The sequence below is a fragment of the Nicotiana sylvestris genome, chromosome 9, assembly GCF_000393655.2.
Source record: "Nicotiana sylvestris chromosome 9, ASM39365v2, whole genome shotgun sequence".
NCBI classification, from domain to species: Eukaryota; Viridiplantae; Streptophyta; class Magnoliopsida; order Solanales; family Solanaceae; genus Nicotiana; species Nicotiana sylvestris.
Window position 1 is genome coordinate 42,810,868 of NC_091065.1, and position 19,834 is coordinate 42,830,701.

General features: G+C 39.8%; 1 protein-coding gene across 1 annotated transcript; it reads right to left on the bottom strand.

Annotated features, from left to right (window-relative positions):
- Window positions 1-10,040: 10,040 nt before the first annotated feature.
- Window positions 10,041-10,472, bottom strand: LOC138877501 (uncharacterized). Its single transcript, XM_070157114.1, has one exon. It carries the CDS (start codon window positions 10,470-10,472, stop codon window positions 10,041-10,043), a length of 432 nt encoding a protein of 143 aa, XP_070013215.1.
- Window positions 10,473-19,834: the final 9,362 nt, after the last annotated feature.

The following is a 19,834-nucleotide window of genomic DNA, read 5'->3' on the forward strand; positions in this document are numbered from 1 at the left end:
TGTCTTATGAGCATGGTATCTAATCATTAATCAGGAAGGCAGTAAATCAGTAAACAATTTTAAACGGGTAATTTGGATCCTATAGGAATGCTTTCTAGTAATATTAAGGCAGCATTGAAAACTTATTAAAGAAATGAACAGATTAATTAATTAAGCCAATTTAGAGTCTACAAACATGCATTGAAGTTAAACTAAACTGGTTTTAAATCTTATAGGCATGATTTCTAATTAAACATAAGGCGGAGCAAATAGAATTTATTTGACCAAAGCGAAATCCCTATAGGCATGATTTCTATTAAAGCTGATTTAGACCCTATAGGCATGATTTCTATTATGTAAAAAGCAATCAGAAGTTATTCAAAGCAGATCTTATAGGCATATTATCTAACACACACATTTGAATCAAAATGGACCCTATAGGCATGTTATCTACCCAAACTTTACTCACAGTATGTGACTACCCACCCTTTTTCACTAATCACCCCAATGTTTGTTTACAATAATTATTACAGACCAAGAATTGAATATAAATTTCATAAATAGAATGGAAGCTAAGCTATAGGGAGCCTGAAGCAGGCTCTAAATAGTCATAGTGTACCAAGCCTTTACTAGTCTCAAATGCCCAAAGTTTTATAACCCAATTCATGTCCAGGTGTGTCAAAGTTCCCTAAGGACCTCAAGGATCCCGGGCAGTGCTCACACCCAGACTTTCGTCAAACAAAGGCTGATTATGTGCAATGTGGAAATGCCAGCCCTGATATGCCAGAGTTCAGAAAGATCTCAAGGGTCTCAAAGTAGTACACATACCAGAGGGGCAGGACTTAGTAATCTAAGAGTAATGTGAGAGTGCATAATGATTTGAAAGAGTTTAGTAAATAGTATAAAGAAAGGTCTTATGAGTGAAAAGAGTTTTCTGAAAACCTGTACTAGTTTGAGTAAAACAATAGTTGGAAAGCATGAAAAAAAAACATCTTGAAATCAGAATACCAATCCTAGAATAGCTTCAGAAAACACTTTGGCAAACAGACTTCACATAAGGAGAAAGGGGTAGGGGACACCTAGAATTCACCTTAGTGATACACAGATTCCTCAAGAAGTTATGGAATTAATCAGTTAATTACAAAGATATGTTGAGAATACACAGGTCTTACACACAAACATGATCTCATTGGTGAATTAAGTTAGACTTAGATGAACAAGCTAGACAAACACTTCATGAAACATTCAAGGTTTTAGAAATACTAATCACATACAGAACAAACAGAATTTAGTCATGCTGGGTGAGACAGTAAACACACAATACAGCTTGGACATGCTAGTGAATAAATTATCTAAAGCAGGATTGACATGCTAAACAGTATACTAGCTATAACTTTTAACAGAATAAACTTAAACATGCTGAGTGATACAGTAAATAGGAAGTGTAATCTAAGCATGTTGGTTACATATTGAGCATAAGACATTAGAATAGCAAATAGAACTGGAAATCTCAACTATTGACTGTAGCAACAAAGAAACACACAGTTCTGGAATGGGAACTGAATCAGGACATACCAGTTAAGGAGATAATACAGAGTATAGAGCAGAGATGGTGCAAGTAGCCAGCCTTGGCTTACAGCCGGCTGGACTAGTGAGAATTACAAGTAACAGAAGAGAATAGAGAGCTCTTGAGAGTGTGAAAGTGTAGATGAACTAATGTTCCTGTGTAGAAGTGAGGAGTAAAGGAGAGTATATATAGCAGTTAAGAGCAAGGAAAATAAGGTAAAGGGAATCAACCCTTCTGCAATTAAGGAAGCCATATAATCAATTATACACCAATTAGTATAATTTTCCCTTAATTAAGGGTAGTTAACTAACGGTAAAGGCATAATACATTTAAGGAAAGAAAATCAAATGAGTAATTAGGGGTAAATAGACAAAAGTTTAATTAAGGAAATGATTAGTGAAGAATTAGTGAATATCATGGTTAATTGAATAAGGTAAGAAAGCTAATCAAAATTGTAAATAAAGGAAATAGTGAGGAATTAGCACATAGGTCTTAACAAAATAAATTGATAAATCAAGAATCCAAATCAATCACTGATTTAAGGAGAAAAGTATAGATTTACCATGGATAGGCAAAAAAATGAACATAGACATATATAATCAGTAGAAAAATCGAACCAAGAACATCAATAGAGGCATATTAGGGGAAAAATCACAGAAACCAAAGCATAGGATAAAGTCAGTACACAAGTAATCTATAAACTCAGAATCCAAACAATAATATCAAAAAATTAGGGTTTTTAGCATAAGTAAGTTAGGGTTAAAGCAATCTTCATGAAATCAGATTAAACACACAAGAAACAGAAGATTAAACACTTAAAATCATCAAACGTTTTGGAGAAAGAAATTTTCGGGAAACCCTAGTTTGGAGAAACTTAAAGAAGAAAACTGGAAGGTGTGTCAACATACAGAGATTTGAACAAACAAGAAGTCATATAAGTCGAAAAACCTGAAGTGTTGTAGTGTTTAAAATCGGTCAGTAGTAGAGGAATAAGAGAAACTTAAAGAAAAATCACAGAAACATGAAAAACATTTCAAGTATGCAGAGATTCAAACAGTGGATAGCAATGAAACCAAAATATAGTGCTAAAATTGGTTAACAGAAAAGAAACAAGAGATCTTTAAAGAAAAGGTATTGACAAACTCAGAATCCTTCTAGATATACAAAGATCGGGACAGATTCAGGTCCAAATATTAGGGTTTTGAGGAGAAAGGGGAGGGGTAAAGGAAACCTGGTTTTGGACCAGAGATTTGAACCATAGAACTTCGATAGAAATTACTCGCAAACTATGGACGAACCCTTGAAGAGCTTTGAACGAGATATGGACCAGATCTCTTCGAGGTTCTTCCACAAAAACCACATAATCAAACAACCAAGGGGATATGAGACAAGTAGAGACTTTGTACAGCCATAGGATGCCATTGATCGGACACGGATTCAAAGGATTAGGGCTGATTTTAGGCGACAACGATTAGGGTTAGGGGTTGGTTTCAGAGAGAACCAGAGAGAAGGGGATCCAAGGGTGGCTGTGTGGAGGAAATGATTAGGGTTTATGGGGTCGTTTGATTAAAAAAGGCAAGTATTGATGTGGACCGTTGATCTAAAGGATCAATGGCCACAATTTGATGGGGATCTTGGATCGGGTAGGTGCAGATTGAGCTTGTGTAAATTGGGCTGGTATTAAAGGGGTATTGGGCTGGTATTACAAGGGTATTGGGCTGGTTAATAGGCTAGATTTTAAATGAAAAAGGGCTATTTGTGAAATACCTAATTAATTGCTAAAATAATTTAAAAAAAAATGGTTAATAAATTATAAAAAAATGATTTTCATGCATGAAAATGTTTTAAAGTAATTACTTAATATTTTAAAAATATAAAAGGCTATTTTTCGGTAAAATTATGTAATAATGCATGCATAGGCTATAATTGCTAAGTAATTGCAATGGCATCTTAAAATACAGATATGACTATTTGTGCAATAATTGAAACTTAATACGAATGCAAATAATAAAATTAAGCCACAAAAAATTATTAAAACTATTTGTGATGCAATTTAATGATTGTTTTATAAAAATAAATGCTAGGAGAAATTTGTTAAAATATTTAAAAATGCAAAAATTGTATAAAAAATACTAATTGATGCCCAGACATAGTTTTGAAATATTATGGGAAGAACTGGGATCTACACCTGCCTTTTTTTACCCGGGAAGGATGAAAAGAGTTACCGGGTAAAGAAATGATGGCCAATTTTGACTGGATGGGATGTTTTGAAAGACAGAGGCCGGACTCTGATCTTTGAGCCGCCTACATATCCCTGATTTTACAGGAATCAGGCCACGTGTAGTTTTGGATTCATTAACGGAATATACCGATAAAGTCATTACAAGAATGGATGCGAGATTTTGGAGTGATGCAAGAGTGGTTATGGTGAACGGTCCAGGTTTGAGATAGTTGAACTGGAGCGAGGTCGCTCCTACTAGGATAGCGACTGCTTGCTGGTCACCTGCAGATAAAGAGATGCTACGAACATGTATTTGTGCGAAAATTTAAACATAATGCAGATTCCCTTTGGACCATGAAAGTTGTCTCCGGACGGTTAAGGATGACGTCCTTGAACCATGATGTCCTAGGACGTGAATTTTTTAGTGAGGGATTCGCAGGCCATGAAATGGTGTTCTCGGGCCATGCAGATGGTGCCTCCGAACCATAACGCCTTTGAATAATGATATGCGAATTTGAGAGATCCTCAGGCCATGGCATTGTGTCTTCCGGCTATGAGGATGATACCTTTTAGACTATGACGCCTTTGGATAGGTTGGCGATATTTCAGCCTATGAGATGCAATAATAAGATGCTACCAAGACAAGGCTTAGTCTTGTGGAATGCGGGGCAGGGCTTAGCCCGATTGAAAAGCAAATAGATAGTACTAGAATAGATCGATATTTATTCAAGGAGGGACAATGCTTAGTCTCCGTGCAAATGGGGAGGCAAGGATTAGCCTCATGCAGATATGAAGGCAGGGATTAGCCTCAAGCAGATGTGGAAGCAGGGATTAGCCTCATGCAGATGTGGAGGCAAGAATTAGCCTCATGCAGACATGGAGGCAGGGATTAGCCTCATGAAGATGTAGAGGCAGGGATTAGCCTCATGTAGATGTGGAGGCAGGAATTAGCCTCATGCAGATGTGGAGGCAAGAATTAGCCTCATGCAGGTATGAAGGTAGGGATTAGCCTCATGCAAACAGGGAGGCAAAGATTAGCCTCATGCAAGTATGGAGACAAGGATTAGCCTCATGCAGGTATGGAGGCAGGGATTAGTCTCATGCAAATAGGGAGGTAATGATTAGCCTCATGCAGATATAGAGGCAGGGATTAGCCTCATGCAAACAGGGAGGCAAGGATTAGCCTCATGCAAATATGGAGGCAAGGATTAGCCCCGTGCAGGTATGGAGGCAGGGATTATCCTCATGCAGATATGGAGGCAAGGATTAGCCTCATGCAGATATGGAGGCAAGGATTAGCAAGTATGCAGGACAAGGCTTAGTCCCATGCAAAGAGTGAGTAGAAAATAAGAGTAGTATATATTTCTTAGCTAGAGATATATTTGGTGTCTGATGGACGGATTGATAGTGAATTCACTTTGTGAATACATGTTTGCGAAGGCTATCGCTATGTCAAATGTGCCTGCGTTCAAAGAAAAATTGTAAGTTTTGTGAGGAGAGGTTGGTTCGTGCTTCTATTTGCTGGCCTTGCTTTGTTCCGTTCTGAAGGTCTTATTTGAGTTTCCCTGGTAACGCCTGACTGTTATAAAAATAGAGTTTTCGAAAATATGAAATTATTGATAAAAATAAAGTCATTTTAGAAACATATTGATATATCAAGTGAGTTTTAGATGAACTAGTGACTGCAACACATTCCAGAGACATTGCAGCTTTCTCATGTTAGAATTTTGAGGGTCCTCATCAAAATTCTGCCCTAGTTTGGTGGATGATCCTTCGGCTGTTTGCGAACTTTGTTGAACCTTCTTCGGAATTTTGAGAATCCTTCTCAAAATTCTGCCCCAATTTCTTAACCGATTTCTGACCGTCTGACATATGTTGGCGTTGGCTGGACTTACTTTGGAATTTTGAGGGTCCTCCTCAAAATTCTGCCCCAGTTTCTAATTTTGGGGGAAATGGAAATTTTATTATAATATGACCGAACCCATAGGGCTGCCTATGTATCTCCTCTTAAATGGGAATCAGGTCAAGCGTAGTTCAATTACATCAGATTAGGAAATGTAAATAATCTAAGCATAGTATCTCTTGACTGTGTCTGAATTGATTGGTTTTGGCCAGATTTCTCCATCCATCTCTGCGTGTATGAGTTCTCCTCCTGTCAGCACCCTAGGAACCATGTATGGACCTTGCCAATTGGGAGAGAATTTCCCTTTGGCTTCATCTTGATGTGGGAAGATCTTCTTCAGCACTAGCTGTCCTGGTGCAAATTGTTTTGGTTTGACCCTTTTGTTGAAAGCTCTAGACATCCTGTTCTTGTAAAGCTAACCGTGACATACTACGTTCATCATTTTTCCATCTATAAGGGCCAATTGTTCATAGCGGTTCCTTATCCATTCTGCATCACTGAGTTCAGCTTCTTGTATGATTCTTAAATAAGGAATCTCTACCTCAGTTGGGATGACAACCTCAGTACCATAGACCAACATGTAGGGAGTTGCTCCGGTTGATGTTCAAACCATGGTGCGGTATCCCAACGAAGCGAAAGGTAGCTTCTCGTGCCATTGTTTGTGGTTTTCTACCATCTTCCTTAGTATCTTCTTGATATTTTTGTTGGCGGCTTCTACGACTCCAATAATCTGAGGTTTATAGGCTGTGGAATTCTTGTGTTTGATTTTGAAAGTTTCACACAAGGCTTTTATCAAATCACTGTTGAGATTGGCAGCGGTATCAGTAACAATGGACTCGAGAACCCCGAATCGACAAACGATACGATCTTTGACAAAGTCTGCGACGACTTTCTTTGTTATACCTTTGTAAGATGTAGCTTCTACCCATTTTGTGAAGTAATCAATGGCCACCAGAATAAACCTGTGCCCGTTTGAAGCAGTGGGCTCGATTGGACCGATGACGTCCATTCCCCAGACGACGAATGGCCAAGGTGAGCTTGTGGTATTGAGCTCATTTGGTAGAACCTTTATCATATCAGCGTGCACTTGGCATTTGTAGCATTTGCAGACGTATTGGACGCAGTCTGTCTCCATGGTCATCCAAAAGCAACCGACCCTTAGTATCTTCTTGGCTAAGACAAAACCATTCATATGTGAGCCGCAGGTCCTAGCATGTATCTCCTCAAGTAGCTTAGAAGCCTCTTTTGCGTCGACAGATCTTAGTAGTCCCAAATCAGGAGTTCTCCTGTACAAATTTCCTATGCTATGGAAGAAGTGATTGGACAATATCCGGAGTGTGCGTTTTCGAGTGTGGTTTGCATGCTCCAGATATTCTCCTTTCGCCAAATACTCCTTGATGTCATGGAACCAAAGTTTTCCATCTATATCTTCTTCAACATGGGCACAATATACCGGCTGATTATGAATTCTCACCAAGATAAGATCAATGTAATTATTATTTGGATGCTGTATCATGGATGATAAAGTGGCCAATGTATCGGCGAACTCATTCTGAATTCTGGGCACATGTCAGAACTCTATCTTCGTGAACCTCTTTCTCAATTCCTGCACATGGTGCAGATATGACAATATCTTGGAATTATTGGTGGCCCATTCTCCTTGTACCTGATGCACAAGAAAATTTGTATCACCAATTACTAGAAGCTCCTGAATATTCATGTCCATTGCCATGTTGACTCCTAGTATGCAGGCCTCATACTCCGCCATGTTATTGGTGAAGGGAAATTTGAGTTTAGCAGATACCAGATAATGTTGACCCGTTTTTGATACCAAAACTGCTCCAATGCCCACTCCTTTGAAATTTGCAGCTCTGTCAAAGAACATCCTCCAACCATCGTATGCTTCGGTAATGTCCTCTCCTACAAATGACACTTCTTCATCAGGAAAATACGTTTTCAAGGGTTCATATTCTCCTCCCACCGGATTTTCAGCAAGATGATCTACCAATGCTTGTCCTTTGACCACCTCTTGAGTTACATAGACGATATCGAACTCACTTAACAGTATCTGCCACTTGGCCAACTTTCCAGTCGGCATGGGTTTCTGAAATATATACTTTAAAGGGTCTATCCTGAATATGAGGTATGTGGTATAAGCACAGAAATAATGTCTCAATTTCTGAGTTGTCCTGGTCAAAGCATAGCAAGTGCGCTCTAGCAGAGAGTACCATGCTTTGTAAGGTGTGAACTTCTTACTCAAGTAGTATATGTCTTGCTACATTCTTCCTGTCTCATCATGTTGTCCCAGAATGTATCCAAAGGCTCCATCCAACACAGATAGATAGAGTAGCAAAGGCCGTCTTGGTTCCGGTGGGACCAGAACTAGTAGTGTGGATAGGTACTCCTTGATTTTGTCAAAAGTTTTCTAATAATCCTCGGTCCAGCTTGTCTCGGCATCTTTCCTCAGCATCTTGAAGATGGGTTCACATGACTGTGGACTGTGCTATGAAGCAACTGATATAGTTGAGACGTCCTAGGAAGCTCATCACGTCCTTTTTTCTCCTAGGTGGCGGTAACACCTGAATAGCCTTAACTTTAGACGGATGTATCTCGATCCCTCGACGGCTAAAGATGAATCCCAATAACTTTCCTGCGGGAACCCCGAATGCACACTTTGCGGGGTTCAGCTTCAGATTATACCTCCTTAACCTGTAAAAGAACTTTCTCAAGTCTGCTATGTGATCTGCGACCCTCTTGGATTTGATAATGACGTCGTCCACATACACCTCTATTTCCTTGTGTATCATATCATGGAAGATAGTTATCATGGCTCTCATGTAGGTAGCCCCATCATTCTTTAGACCAAATGGCATCATCTTGTAGCAATATACCCCCCATGGTGTAATAAAAGAAGTTTTCTCTGCGTCTTCTTCGTCCATCCAAATCTGGTGATAGCCTACGAAGAAATCCACAAAGGATTGGAGTTCATGCTTGGTGTAGTTGCTGATCAGGATGTGTATATTTGGCAATGGAAAGTCATCTTTGGGTCTTGCTTTGTTTAAATCCCGATAGTCAACACATACTCTGACTTTCCCATCTTTATTCGGAACTGGTACAATGTTAGCTAACCAGGTTGGGTACTCAACCACCCTGAGAACTTTGGCTTTGATCTGCTTAGTAACTTCCTCCTTAATATTCAGGCTCATGTCTAGTTTGAATTTTCTGAGTTTTTGCTTCACCGACGGACACATGGGATTAGTAGGCAACTTGTGAGCCACTATGGACGTGCTCAAACCAGCCATGTCATTATATGACCATGCGAAAATGTCCTCATACTCTTTTAAGAAGCGGATGTACTCTTCCTTTTCCATTGGTGATAAGTGAATGCTGATGCGAGTCTTCTTGATGGTCTCGGCGTTCCCCAAATTTACTGCTTCGGTTTCGTCCAAGTTGGACTTAGGCTTATTCTCAAAATTTTCAAATTCCCTCACAACTTCCTCAGGTATCTTGTCTTTTTTCATCCGAATCACTATTCTCATGTTGTGTTGCCTCATTACATGTCACAGTCACCGGTTCATCAAGGAAAGTAACAATAACGCTGTAGAAAAAAAATGAAAGATAATAATAAATAATAAAGAGCAATGCATTTGATTAATACTTAAAACATACAAACGAGTACGTCTCGATGAATCGAGCATTTATTTTGAAACAAGTGAATCTTAAAAGCAAATTACTGAAAAATCTTAAATGCCTAGAATGGCTATAGGAATAAAATCTGCCAAGCTACCCAGGGACTCGGCGAGCCCGGGATGGTGTGGCGGTCCAGTTCCTGAGAATAGCTCCCTTCTCCACAATCTGAATAGTGAGGCCTTCTTCCTCCTCCTCCTCTTCCTCAATTATTGACCTGCAGTCCATGTCTTTATCCTCCATGAATAGATTCCTCAGCCCCGCTAACGCTTCTTCTTTTGCAGTTCCCCATATTGTGTCAGCTTGGTGAAAAGTCTGATCCAGATGCGTCAGTGGTTGCTCGAGAGGATAATAAGGTCCGCGCCATGGAGGAGACCAATTATCGTACTCCTGCCATGTATACTATATCTGATCCCGAATGTAGTACCGTGACACTTCAGCTAAATTGACTTAGTAATACCCTGGAAATTCTTTCCAAGTCCTTTGCCAGGTTCATACCCGGACCATGCCAATATGCTTTCTATTTTGCTACTCCACCATTTGTCCTTTTCAACGGCATTGACACGTTCGATGTGATGAAAGGTTTCTCCTCCTAACCTTCTTCTATTTCCAATAATCGGGATGGTTTGACTGGTGTAAATAGGGTTACTCTTGTCTTCGTGAATGGTCACTTCCTGATGGTTCTATTCGAATTTCACAGCTTGATGTAGTGTGGAAGCCCCAGCCCCAGCAACATGTATCCATGGTCGGCCCAACAGAAGATTGTATGAGGCCGATGTGTCGAGCACTTGAAATTCAACGTCGAACCAAGTTGGCCCCATCTGTAGACAAAGATTAATTTCCCCAATCGTGGCCCTTTGGGACCCATCAAAAGCTTTCACATTCATGCTCCCTGCCCGTATTTCATGGAAACCTTTGCCTAGTCTTTTCAGAGGATCCAACAGACAAATGTTGAGGCTTGAACCTCCATCAACCAAAACCATGGCAATGAACTTGTCTTCAAATTGCACTGTGATATGCAATGCTCTGTTGTGATTCAACCCTTCAAGCGGTAACTTATCTTCGTGGAAGATTATTTTATGACTTTCCAGCACCTGCCTTACCATATTGGCCATCTCTCCACAGGTGATATTGTTAGGCACGTAGGCTTCACTCAACACCTTCATAAAAGCATTCTTATGTGCCTCTTAATTCTTCAACAATGACAGTATGCATATATGGGCTGGGGTTTTGTTCAAATTATCAATGACGGAATATTCCCTTGCTTGCACTTTCCTCCAAAGGATATCTAGTCCTATTTCAATGACAGGCTTCTTTGTAGCAGCATCCTTACTTGGTCCTCCCAAGTGTTCGGGTGTATAGATTATCCCGGTCCTGGTCATTCCTTGCACAACATCAGATTCCTCCATTTTTGCCTTCCCTTTTCGCCTAGCCTCGGCAACATAATCCCATGGTATTAGTTTTGTGTCGAAAGGAGGTGTGGTTGATACTGTCACCGTGAAAGGTGTAGCCACTTCCACTTCAAATGGAACAGGGGTGGCTGCAGTCGGAGCTATCTCTACCTCAAACGGAACTAATGCAGTTATCTTAACTTTTAACGGTGCCTGAGTCTGTACTACAATGGGAGTGAGTGTTACTACAAGTTTAAATTCATTGCCTTCTCGAATAAGCCCGATTGAACCCTCAAGATCCCACTCTTCGTTCGCCTCTATCACATGCACTCCACCACCTCTATGATCAGGGAGAGGGTTGTTGAGGACATTAGGTGTGGCTTCCTTCGCCTGTATGACCTTGTTGTCAATCAGCGTGTGGATCTTATCTTTCAATGTACGACATTCATCAATAGTGTGCCCTTTCATATCGGAATGGTATGCACAGGTTTTGTTTGGGTTAACCCATTGGGATGGGTTCTCTAATGCCACAACAAGAATAAGGGTGACATAACCAGCGACTTTCAACCTTTCATACAGTTGGTCGATGGGTTCAGCAATAGTAGTGTACTGTCTGGATGGCTTACGGTCAAAGTTTGGTCGTGGTCTTGGAATATTTTGGTGAGTTGGAGGTGATTGGAAATGGGATGGTTGGGAATTATAGGTATGATAGGCAGTGGCTGGTTGGGAATATCTAGGCGATGCGGGTTGATATGTGGGTGGTGGTGCTTGGTACGTGGGTGGAGGTGTCTGATATGTGGGTTGAGGAGTTTGATATGTAAGTGGAGATTTCGGGCCTTGAGCTACCATTACTACCCAACGTCTCCTTTCTTTGATATGCCGCCTGATTGCAATGCTTTATTTGTGGCCTGTAATGCCTCAAAATTTGTTACCATCCCGCTTTTGATGCCTTCCTCAATTTTTTTTCCAAGCTTGATGATATCAGAGAATTTATGGTTTTCAATAACCATCAATCTTTCATAATACTGCGGATCCTGTGCTCCGACAAAGAATTGTTTCATCTATTCCTCGTCCAAAGATAGCCTGACCTTGGCCGCTTTCGACCTCCAACGAGTAGCATACTCGCGGAAGGTTTCGGTGGGTTTCTTCTTAAGATTATGGATGTAGAAAACATATGGTGCATTCTCTGTATTGAACCTGAACCGGTCCATGAAATCTAACGCCATACTCACCCAATTGGACTATTTCCTTGGAACTTGGCTGATGTACTAGGACAAAACATCTCCAGTAAGACTCCTCATAAAGAGTTTCATCTGAATCTTTTCGTCTTTCCCGAACCCGACATGCTTATCACAATAGGTCCTCAAATTAACCCTGGAATCACCTGTACCATCAAACATCTCGAACTTGGGAGGTTTGTATCCCTCCGACAGTTCTACATCTGGCTATATACATAGGTCTTCATAGTTCAAACCTTCTATTCCCTTGCCGCTTTCGATACCCTAAACTCGACTCGTCAACTTCTTGAGTTCTTCAACCATGTTTTTAATGAGTAGGTCCTTTTTGGAGGATTCTGGGGTATAGGAGATTGGTTGGATAGAGTGAGGCACGGTTTCCACGTATATGGGGTTGTTTTTTTGAGTGCCAGGTGCCTGGGTGTAATGGTGGTCATTGGTTGAGTTTTGAGGGTCAGGAATGGGTTATGGGGTATTCTGGGGAGTATTATAAGTGGCGGTTGGTAGGTAATGAATTGGTTGATGGTGGTGTTGTGGCAGAGTTGGTATTGGTAGGGGACTGAGATTTTGGGGTGGGGTTGCGTATTGATGCGGTGCAAGAGGGTTTTGTTGATGTTGGTTTGGTGTGTTTTGGGGAGGTGCTGGGTTCTTTGTGTTTTGTTGGCTGATGTTGGGGACATTCAGGGTGAGTGACAAGTTTTCCAAATTGCGGCCCTGCTCAAGCTCTCCCTGTAGCTCCAATATCTTTTGTTCCAACCTCAAGACTAGATCATTTGGTGCCGGAGGACTCCGACCATCTGAAGCTTCTGCGTTCTTAGCATTATCCTTTCGAATACCACTTAAGTCGTCCATTTTTGCTTTTCCTTTGCCTTTTGTATTACTTAGAGGAGGAGGAGGTGGAGGGCTTATAGATCTGGTGTGATATGCTGACGATGCCAGTATGAGCGAACCAACCTTAGGGGATGGGAATAAGAAATAAAGAAAAACAAAAAGGTAAACAAGTTAGTAAGGATTCTGAAATGTTTCAATATTTAAACACATATTGCGGGAATGTAAATTCGTGTCCTAATTTGGGAGCCTCGTTGTGCCCGAGGTAGACCTAGCGAAAAAACAATTTGGAGAAATTTAGTGCCAATAATTGCCTCATTTCATTAAAGTAAAAGTAAATGAACCAAAATGAAACAAAATAATGTTACTAATGGCTCTTGGCCTTATTACATTTGAAAGGAAAGCAAATAATTCTAATCTACTTGGTCCCAGAAGGACCTCTCCAGACTGGATGCTCTTGTCGATCAACTCTCCTAACTCGCGCAGGTTCAGCAGCAGGAATGCCCTTGCAAGATGCCCTCCTTCGTTTCCTTCAGTGTTTTGGCAGTCAATCACCCATTTTCTCATCTTCCCTTCCAACTCCATTAAACTGTACTCCAGGTATTCCAACCTCTTGCTGGATTTAATGGCTATTTCTTTCCATTCGTTAATCATCTCCATGTCAGCTTTGTGCAGTGCCATATCCTCGGCTTCAAACTTTCGAACTCCTTTCCGCAGCTTGTTGTACTTCACCTCTATCATAGAACCCTCGTCAATGACCCTGTTTCCTGGCCCAGCCCTTGTCTCAATGACCCCAATCATGTTATCCTGCAACCACAAAGGGTAAAGGTATGAGTGGACCGCGTGATATTGGTCTGGCTCAATAGTATCCTTCTCTACAATAATCTTTAAGGTCCACATGTGTTGTGCTTCATTCTTATATGGGATGGTGTCACCTTGGAAATTGGCTCTGAAGTGACATATTTTGGCGACCCGTGGTATGATTTGTCTCCTGCCTGCTTGTCTCATAACCCTTAGAGGAGCGTAATGGTATATGCCCCTCAACCTAATCAACACCAAGTACGGAAAATCCCTGGATCTGATGATGAATTCATTGGTAGGGAACCACTCGAACATCCACTGGACTTGATCCTCGGTCAAATTTTCGAAAAGTTGTACCCATCCCACAACGTCCTCTAGCTGAGCAAACATGTCTGGAATGTAGTTCATTCTTTTGGGATGATGGAAGGCTATGTGATCATTCCACGGCCTTCATGAAAATTCTTGACAGTATTGTCCCTTTTGGAGATGTTCCAACAACCAGACCTGTAGCAGCAAGTTGCAACCCACAAAGAACCTGAACCCCTTCTGACATCATTCCAAAACCCGGTACATGTCTGCAATGATCATAGGGATGATAATGTATATCTCCCCTTTGATCCCGTCCATTAGAGTTTTGGTTACCATGGCCAGCCTAGTATGGATTCTATCCCCTTGGATTGGGAATACCAGTATGCCCAAGAAACACATAATAAATACGAAGACCCTACGATGAATCCAACCTAAAGAAGTGATTGAGAACTCATCATAAAAAATACGGTAAGAGCTGCTATGACCGTATCTTTCATAAAGGAACTCAAAAGGTATGTAAGTGTCCTTTAGGCATTTCAAGTTGTCATTCTTCTTCAGCCCCATCATTTTCAGAAATCCCATAGCAGTGCGATTTTCAGGTGCTAACAGATTAGGGCTATCCCAAGGCAACCCAGCAAATCTTCCTATTTCTTCTAGGAGGGGAGTCATTTCTATGTTCCTAAAAAGGAACACAACCCTTTTCTTGTCCCAAAACATAGTTGCATCCTCGATTAGCATTTTGTTGAGTTGAAGATCCATCAGAGAAGGCAAGTTTCCTAAGACTCGTTTCACATGGTTTTGGTCACATGAAGGAAGATCCCTCCACCAATCTAGCAAGAGTGAGGGTGTGCTATACATACCGAATCTGGGGACCTCGTGCCTCATTTTCTGCATAACAAAGAGAGTTAAGCCCTTTCCCCTCCAAGTTCGTCTATTTATACAGTAATGATTAGCATATTGACACTTATTTCTCCAAATTAATGCACATAATCGTGGTTACATCTGTTGTGATTATGAAAAACTTGATGGACCTTTGGACAAGGCTTGTCTTAAAGGGTTATTATGCGGATAACATATTAACCCTGATTGGTTTGACCATAATGCATGTACAATTTAATCAGAGTAAATGTTGTTGTAGAGGTCTAGACTGGGACCCTCAAGCGGACAACTCAAGGGGGAAAGGCACGGAACCATCGAACGCACCACTGATCGACTAGTTTTACCGCAAATACGCCTTTCCAAATTTAAGGGGTGATATATAGGAAGAGTGCAAACACTCATCAAGCGTTGCTATATGATTAATTATGCATGAGTGGAGTATGATGTTGAACATGATTTATGCGGCAATAAATAACATGTTGTCAAGTATTTGCACATAAGAAAATAATAAATGCAGTATTTAAATAATTGCAAAGACAGTTACATAAAAAGAAAACAAGGAGACAAGTCAGTTTCAGGAAAAGAAATCATAAATGCTTGAAAATAGACAGTTAAATTCAAATAAGGGAAAGGGTATGAGATAAGGCATGCTTGGACTAATTCACAAAAGATAAGTTCGTTATGGTAAGAGCCTAAAAAATATCCCCAGCAGAGTCGCCATGCTGTCGCGCCCCCTTTTTTTCCCTTTTTGACGGGGAAGTCCGTGTTTCAACATTCATTGGGGGAAATAACTCATTTTCTTTTGGGAATTGGGTATTTGAAGAGTCGCCACCTAACGGATTACGGTGCGTTAGTGCACCTAGAGTAATTAACTCATGGACTAGTTTGCATTACCAGAGATTAGGGTATGGGCTCAAAATAACCTTGAGGGGAAGGTGTTAGGCACCCCTCGGGGTCCATAACGGTAGGTCCATGCTGAACTTAAACTATGTGAATTAGTCAATTTATCAAACAAATAGTTTTAACACATACTTGCAAGTAAAGGCATGTTTTGACATTCTAAGTGCATGTATGATTCAAGTAATGAAAACAAAGGAAAAGGTTTGACCAATTTGCACATATGTAAAGAAAAGTAAATTTATTTAAACAACGGGAGTTGGGAAAGTGGGGTCCTAGGTTGGTGAACCTATAGGATCATACCCACATAATGCCAGGTAATCACTCCTCGATGAGGCGCTACACATGACATTAGCGCGTAGTCATCATATCCGTACTACCCAATTCCCTCCCCTTGGTCATAGCCTAAAGCGTTCTAGCAACCTTGAAAGATATCCTATGCGTGCACTACCCGTCCCTCCCTTGTGGCCCTAGAGGTATTTAGGACCTTTAATTTAGGTAGTTCTAGACCATCCTAAGGTACTTAAAGGAGAAAAATCTAGGCGTCAATCAAAACAGTTAGGACTACATTAAAGAGAACAATTAAAGGCTCACATTTTTGCATCCACAAAAAGAACAAGTAAGTGCACGTCTCAAACAATAGTTTTAGGTATTTAAGAGAAAACCTTAGAACATGATATCTAGGTGAGCAGAGAGTATACAGTATTGAATAAGGACTAAAGTATCAAAGACTTATTCAGCTTGCCTACTAATTTTAGACCTGTTGAATATGAACAGTCATAGATAACAGAACATAGTTTTACAGTCGCAAGATTTTTAAGCGCCCTATAGGCTTGCCTAGGCGTATAATAGTGATGTCCTATGAGCATGGTATCTAATCGTTAATCAGGAAGGCAGTAAATCAGTAAACAATTTTAAACAGGTACTTTGGATCTTATAGGCATGCTTTCTAGTAATATTAAGGTAGCGTTGAGAACTTATTAAAGAAACGAACAAATTAATTAATTAAGCCGATTCAGAGTCTACAACCATGCGTTGAAGTTAAAATAAACTGGTTTTAGATCTTATAGGCATGATTTCTAGTAAAACATAAGGCGGAGCAAACAGAATTTATTTGACCAAAGTGAAATCCTTGTAGGCATGATTTCTATTAAAGCCGATTTAGACCCTATAGGCATGATCTCTATTATGTAAAAAGCAATCAGAACTTATTCAAAGTCGATCCTATAGACATATTATCTAACACACACATTTGAATCGAAATGAACCCTATAGGCATGTTATCTACCCAATCTTTACCCACAGTATATGACTACCCACCCTTTTTCACTAATCACCCTAATGTTTGTTTACAATAATTATTACAGACCAAGAATTGAATATAAATTACACAAATAGAATGGAAGCTAAGCTATAGGGATCTTGAAGCAGGCCCAAAACAGTCATGGTGTACCAAGTCTTTACTGGTCTCAAATGCCCAAAGTTCCATAGCCCAATTCATGTCTAGGTGTGTCAGAGTTCCCTAAGGACATCAAGGATCCCGGGCAGTGCTCACACCCAGACTTTCCTTAAACAAAGACTGATTATGTGCAGTGTGGAAGTGTCAGCCCTGATATGCCAGAGTTCAGAGAAATCTCAAGGGTCTCAAAGCAGTACACATACTAGAGGGGCAGGACTTAGTAATCTAAGAGTAATGTGAGAGTGCATAATGATTTAAATGATTTTAGTAAACAGTAAAAAGAAAGTTCTTAGGAGTGAAAAGAGTTTTCTGAAAACCTATATTAGTTTGAGCAAAATAGTAGTTGGAAAGCATGGAAAAGAACATCTTGAAATTAGAATACCAATCCCAGAACAGCTTCAGAAAATACTTTGGCAAATAGACTTCACATAAGGAGAAAGGGGTAGGGGACACCTGAAATGCACCTTAGTGATCCACAGATTCCTCAAGAAGTTATGGAATAAACCAGTTAATTACAAAGATATGTTGAGAATGCACAGGTCTTAGACACAAATAGGATCTCATTGGTGAAGTAAGTTAGACTTAGATGAACAAGATAGACAAACACTTCATGAAGCATTCAAGTTTTTAGAAACACTAATCACATACAGAACAAGTAGAATTTAGACATGCTGGGTGAGACAGTAAACACACAATGCAGCTTGGACAAACTAGTGAATAAGATATCTAAAGTAGGATTGGCATGCTAAACAGTATACTATCTATAGCTTTTAACAGAATAAACTTAAACATGCTGAGAGATATAGTAAATAGGCAGTGTAATCTAAGCATGCTGGTTACACATTGAGCATAAGACAATAGAATAGCAAATAGAACTGGAAATCACAACTAATGACTGCAGCAAAAAAGAAAACACATAGTTTTGGAATGGGAGTTAAATCAACACATACCAGTTAAGGAGAGAACACAACGTATAGAGCATAGATGGTGCAAGTAGCCAGCCTTGTCTTACAGCCGGCTGGATTAGTGAGAATTACAAGTAACAGAAGAGAATAGAGAGCTCCTGAGTGTGTGAAAGTGTAGATGAACTAATGTTCGTGTGTAGAAGTGAGGAGTAATGGAGAGTATATATAGCATTTAAGAACAAGGAAAATAAGGTAAAGGGAATTAACCCTTCTGCAATTAAGGAAGCCACAGAATCAATTATACAACAATTAGTATAATTTTCCCTTATTTAAGGGTAGTTAACCAACGGTAAAGGCAGAATACATTTAAGGAAAGAAAATCAAATAAGAAATTAGGGGTAAATAGACAGAAGTTTAATTAAAGAAATAATTAGTGAATATCATGGTTAATTGAATAAGGTAAGAAAGCTAATCAAGATTGTAAATAAAGGAAATAGTCAGGAATTAGCACATAGGTCTTAACAAAACAAATTGATAAATCAAGAATCCAAATCAATCACTAATTTAAGGAGAAAAGTATAGGTTTACCATGAATAGGCAAAAAATGAACATAGATATATAGAATCAGTAGAAAAATTGAACCAAGAACATCAATAGGGGCACATTTGGAGGAAGAATCACAGAAACCAAAGCATAGGACAAAGTCAGTACACAAGTAACCTAGACAAACTCAGAATCGAAATAATAATGTCGAAAAATTAGGGTTTTTAGCATAAAATAGTTAGGGTTAAAGCAATCTTCATGAAATCAGTTAAAACACAAAAGAAATAGAAGATTAAATACTCAAAATCATCAAGCGTTTTGGATTAAAGAAATTTTCGGGAAACCCTAGTTTGGAAAAACTTAAAGAAGAAAACTGGAAGGTGTGTCATCATATAGAGATTTGAACAAGCAAGAAGTCATAGATGTCGAAAAACCTGAAGTATTGTAGTGTTTAAAATCGGTCAGTAGTAGAGGAATAAGAGAAACTTAAAGAAAAATCATAGAAACTTGAAAAACATTTCAAGTATGCAGAGATTCAAACCATGGATAGCAAAGAACCCAAAATATAGTGCTAAAATTGGTTAACAGTAAAGAAACAAGAGATCTTTAAAGAAAAGTCATTGACAAACTCAGAATCCTTCCAGATCTACAAAGATCGAGACGGATTCAGGTCCAAAGATTAGGGTTTTGAGGAGAAAGGGGAGGGGTAAAGGGAACCTGGTTTTGGACCACAGATTTGAACCATGGAACTTCAATAGAAATTACTCGCAAACCATGGACGAACCCTTGAAGAGCTTTAAACGAGATCTGGACCAGATCTCTTCGAGGTTCTTCCACAAAAACCACATAATCGAACAACCAAGGGGATAAGAGACAAGTAGAGGCTTCGTAAAGCCATAAGACGCCATAGATAGGACAAGGATTCAAAGGATTAAGGCTGATTTTGGGTGACGGCGATTAGGGTTAGGGGTTGGTTTCAGAGAGAACCAGAGAGAAGGGGATCCAAGGGCGACCATATGGAGGAAATGATTAGGGTTTAGGGGGTCGTTTGATTAAAAAGGCACGTATTGATGTGGACCATTGATCTAAAAGATCAACGACCATGATTTGATGGGGACGTTGGGTCAGGTAGGTCTAGATTGGGCTTGGGTAAATTGGGCTGGTATTAAAGGGGTATTGGGCTGGTATTAAAAGGGTATTGGGCTGGTTAATATGCTAGATTTTAAATGA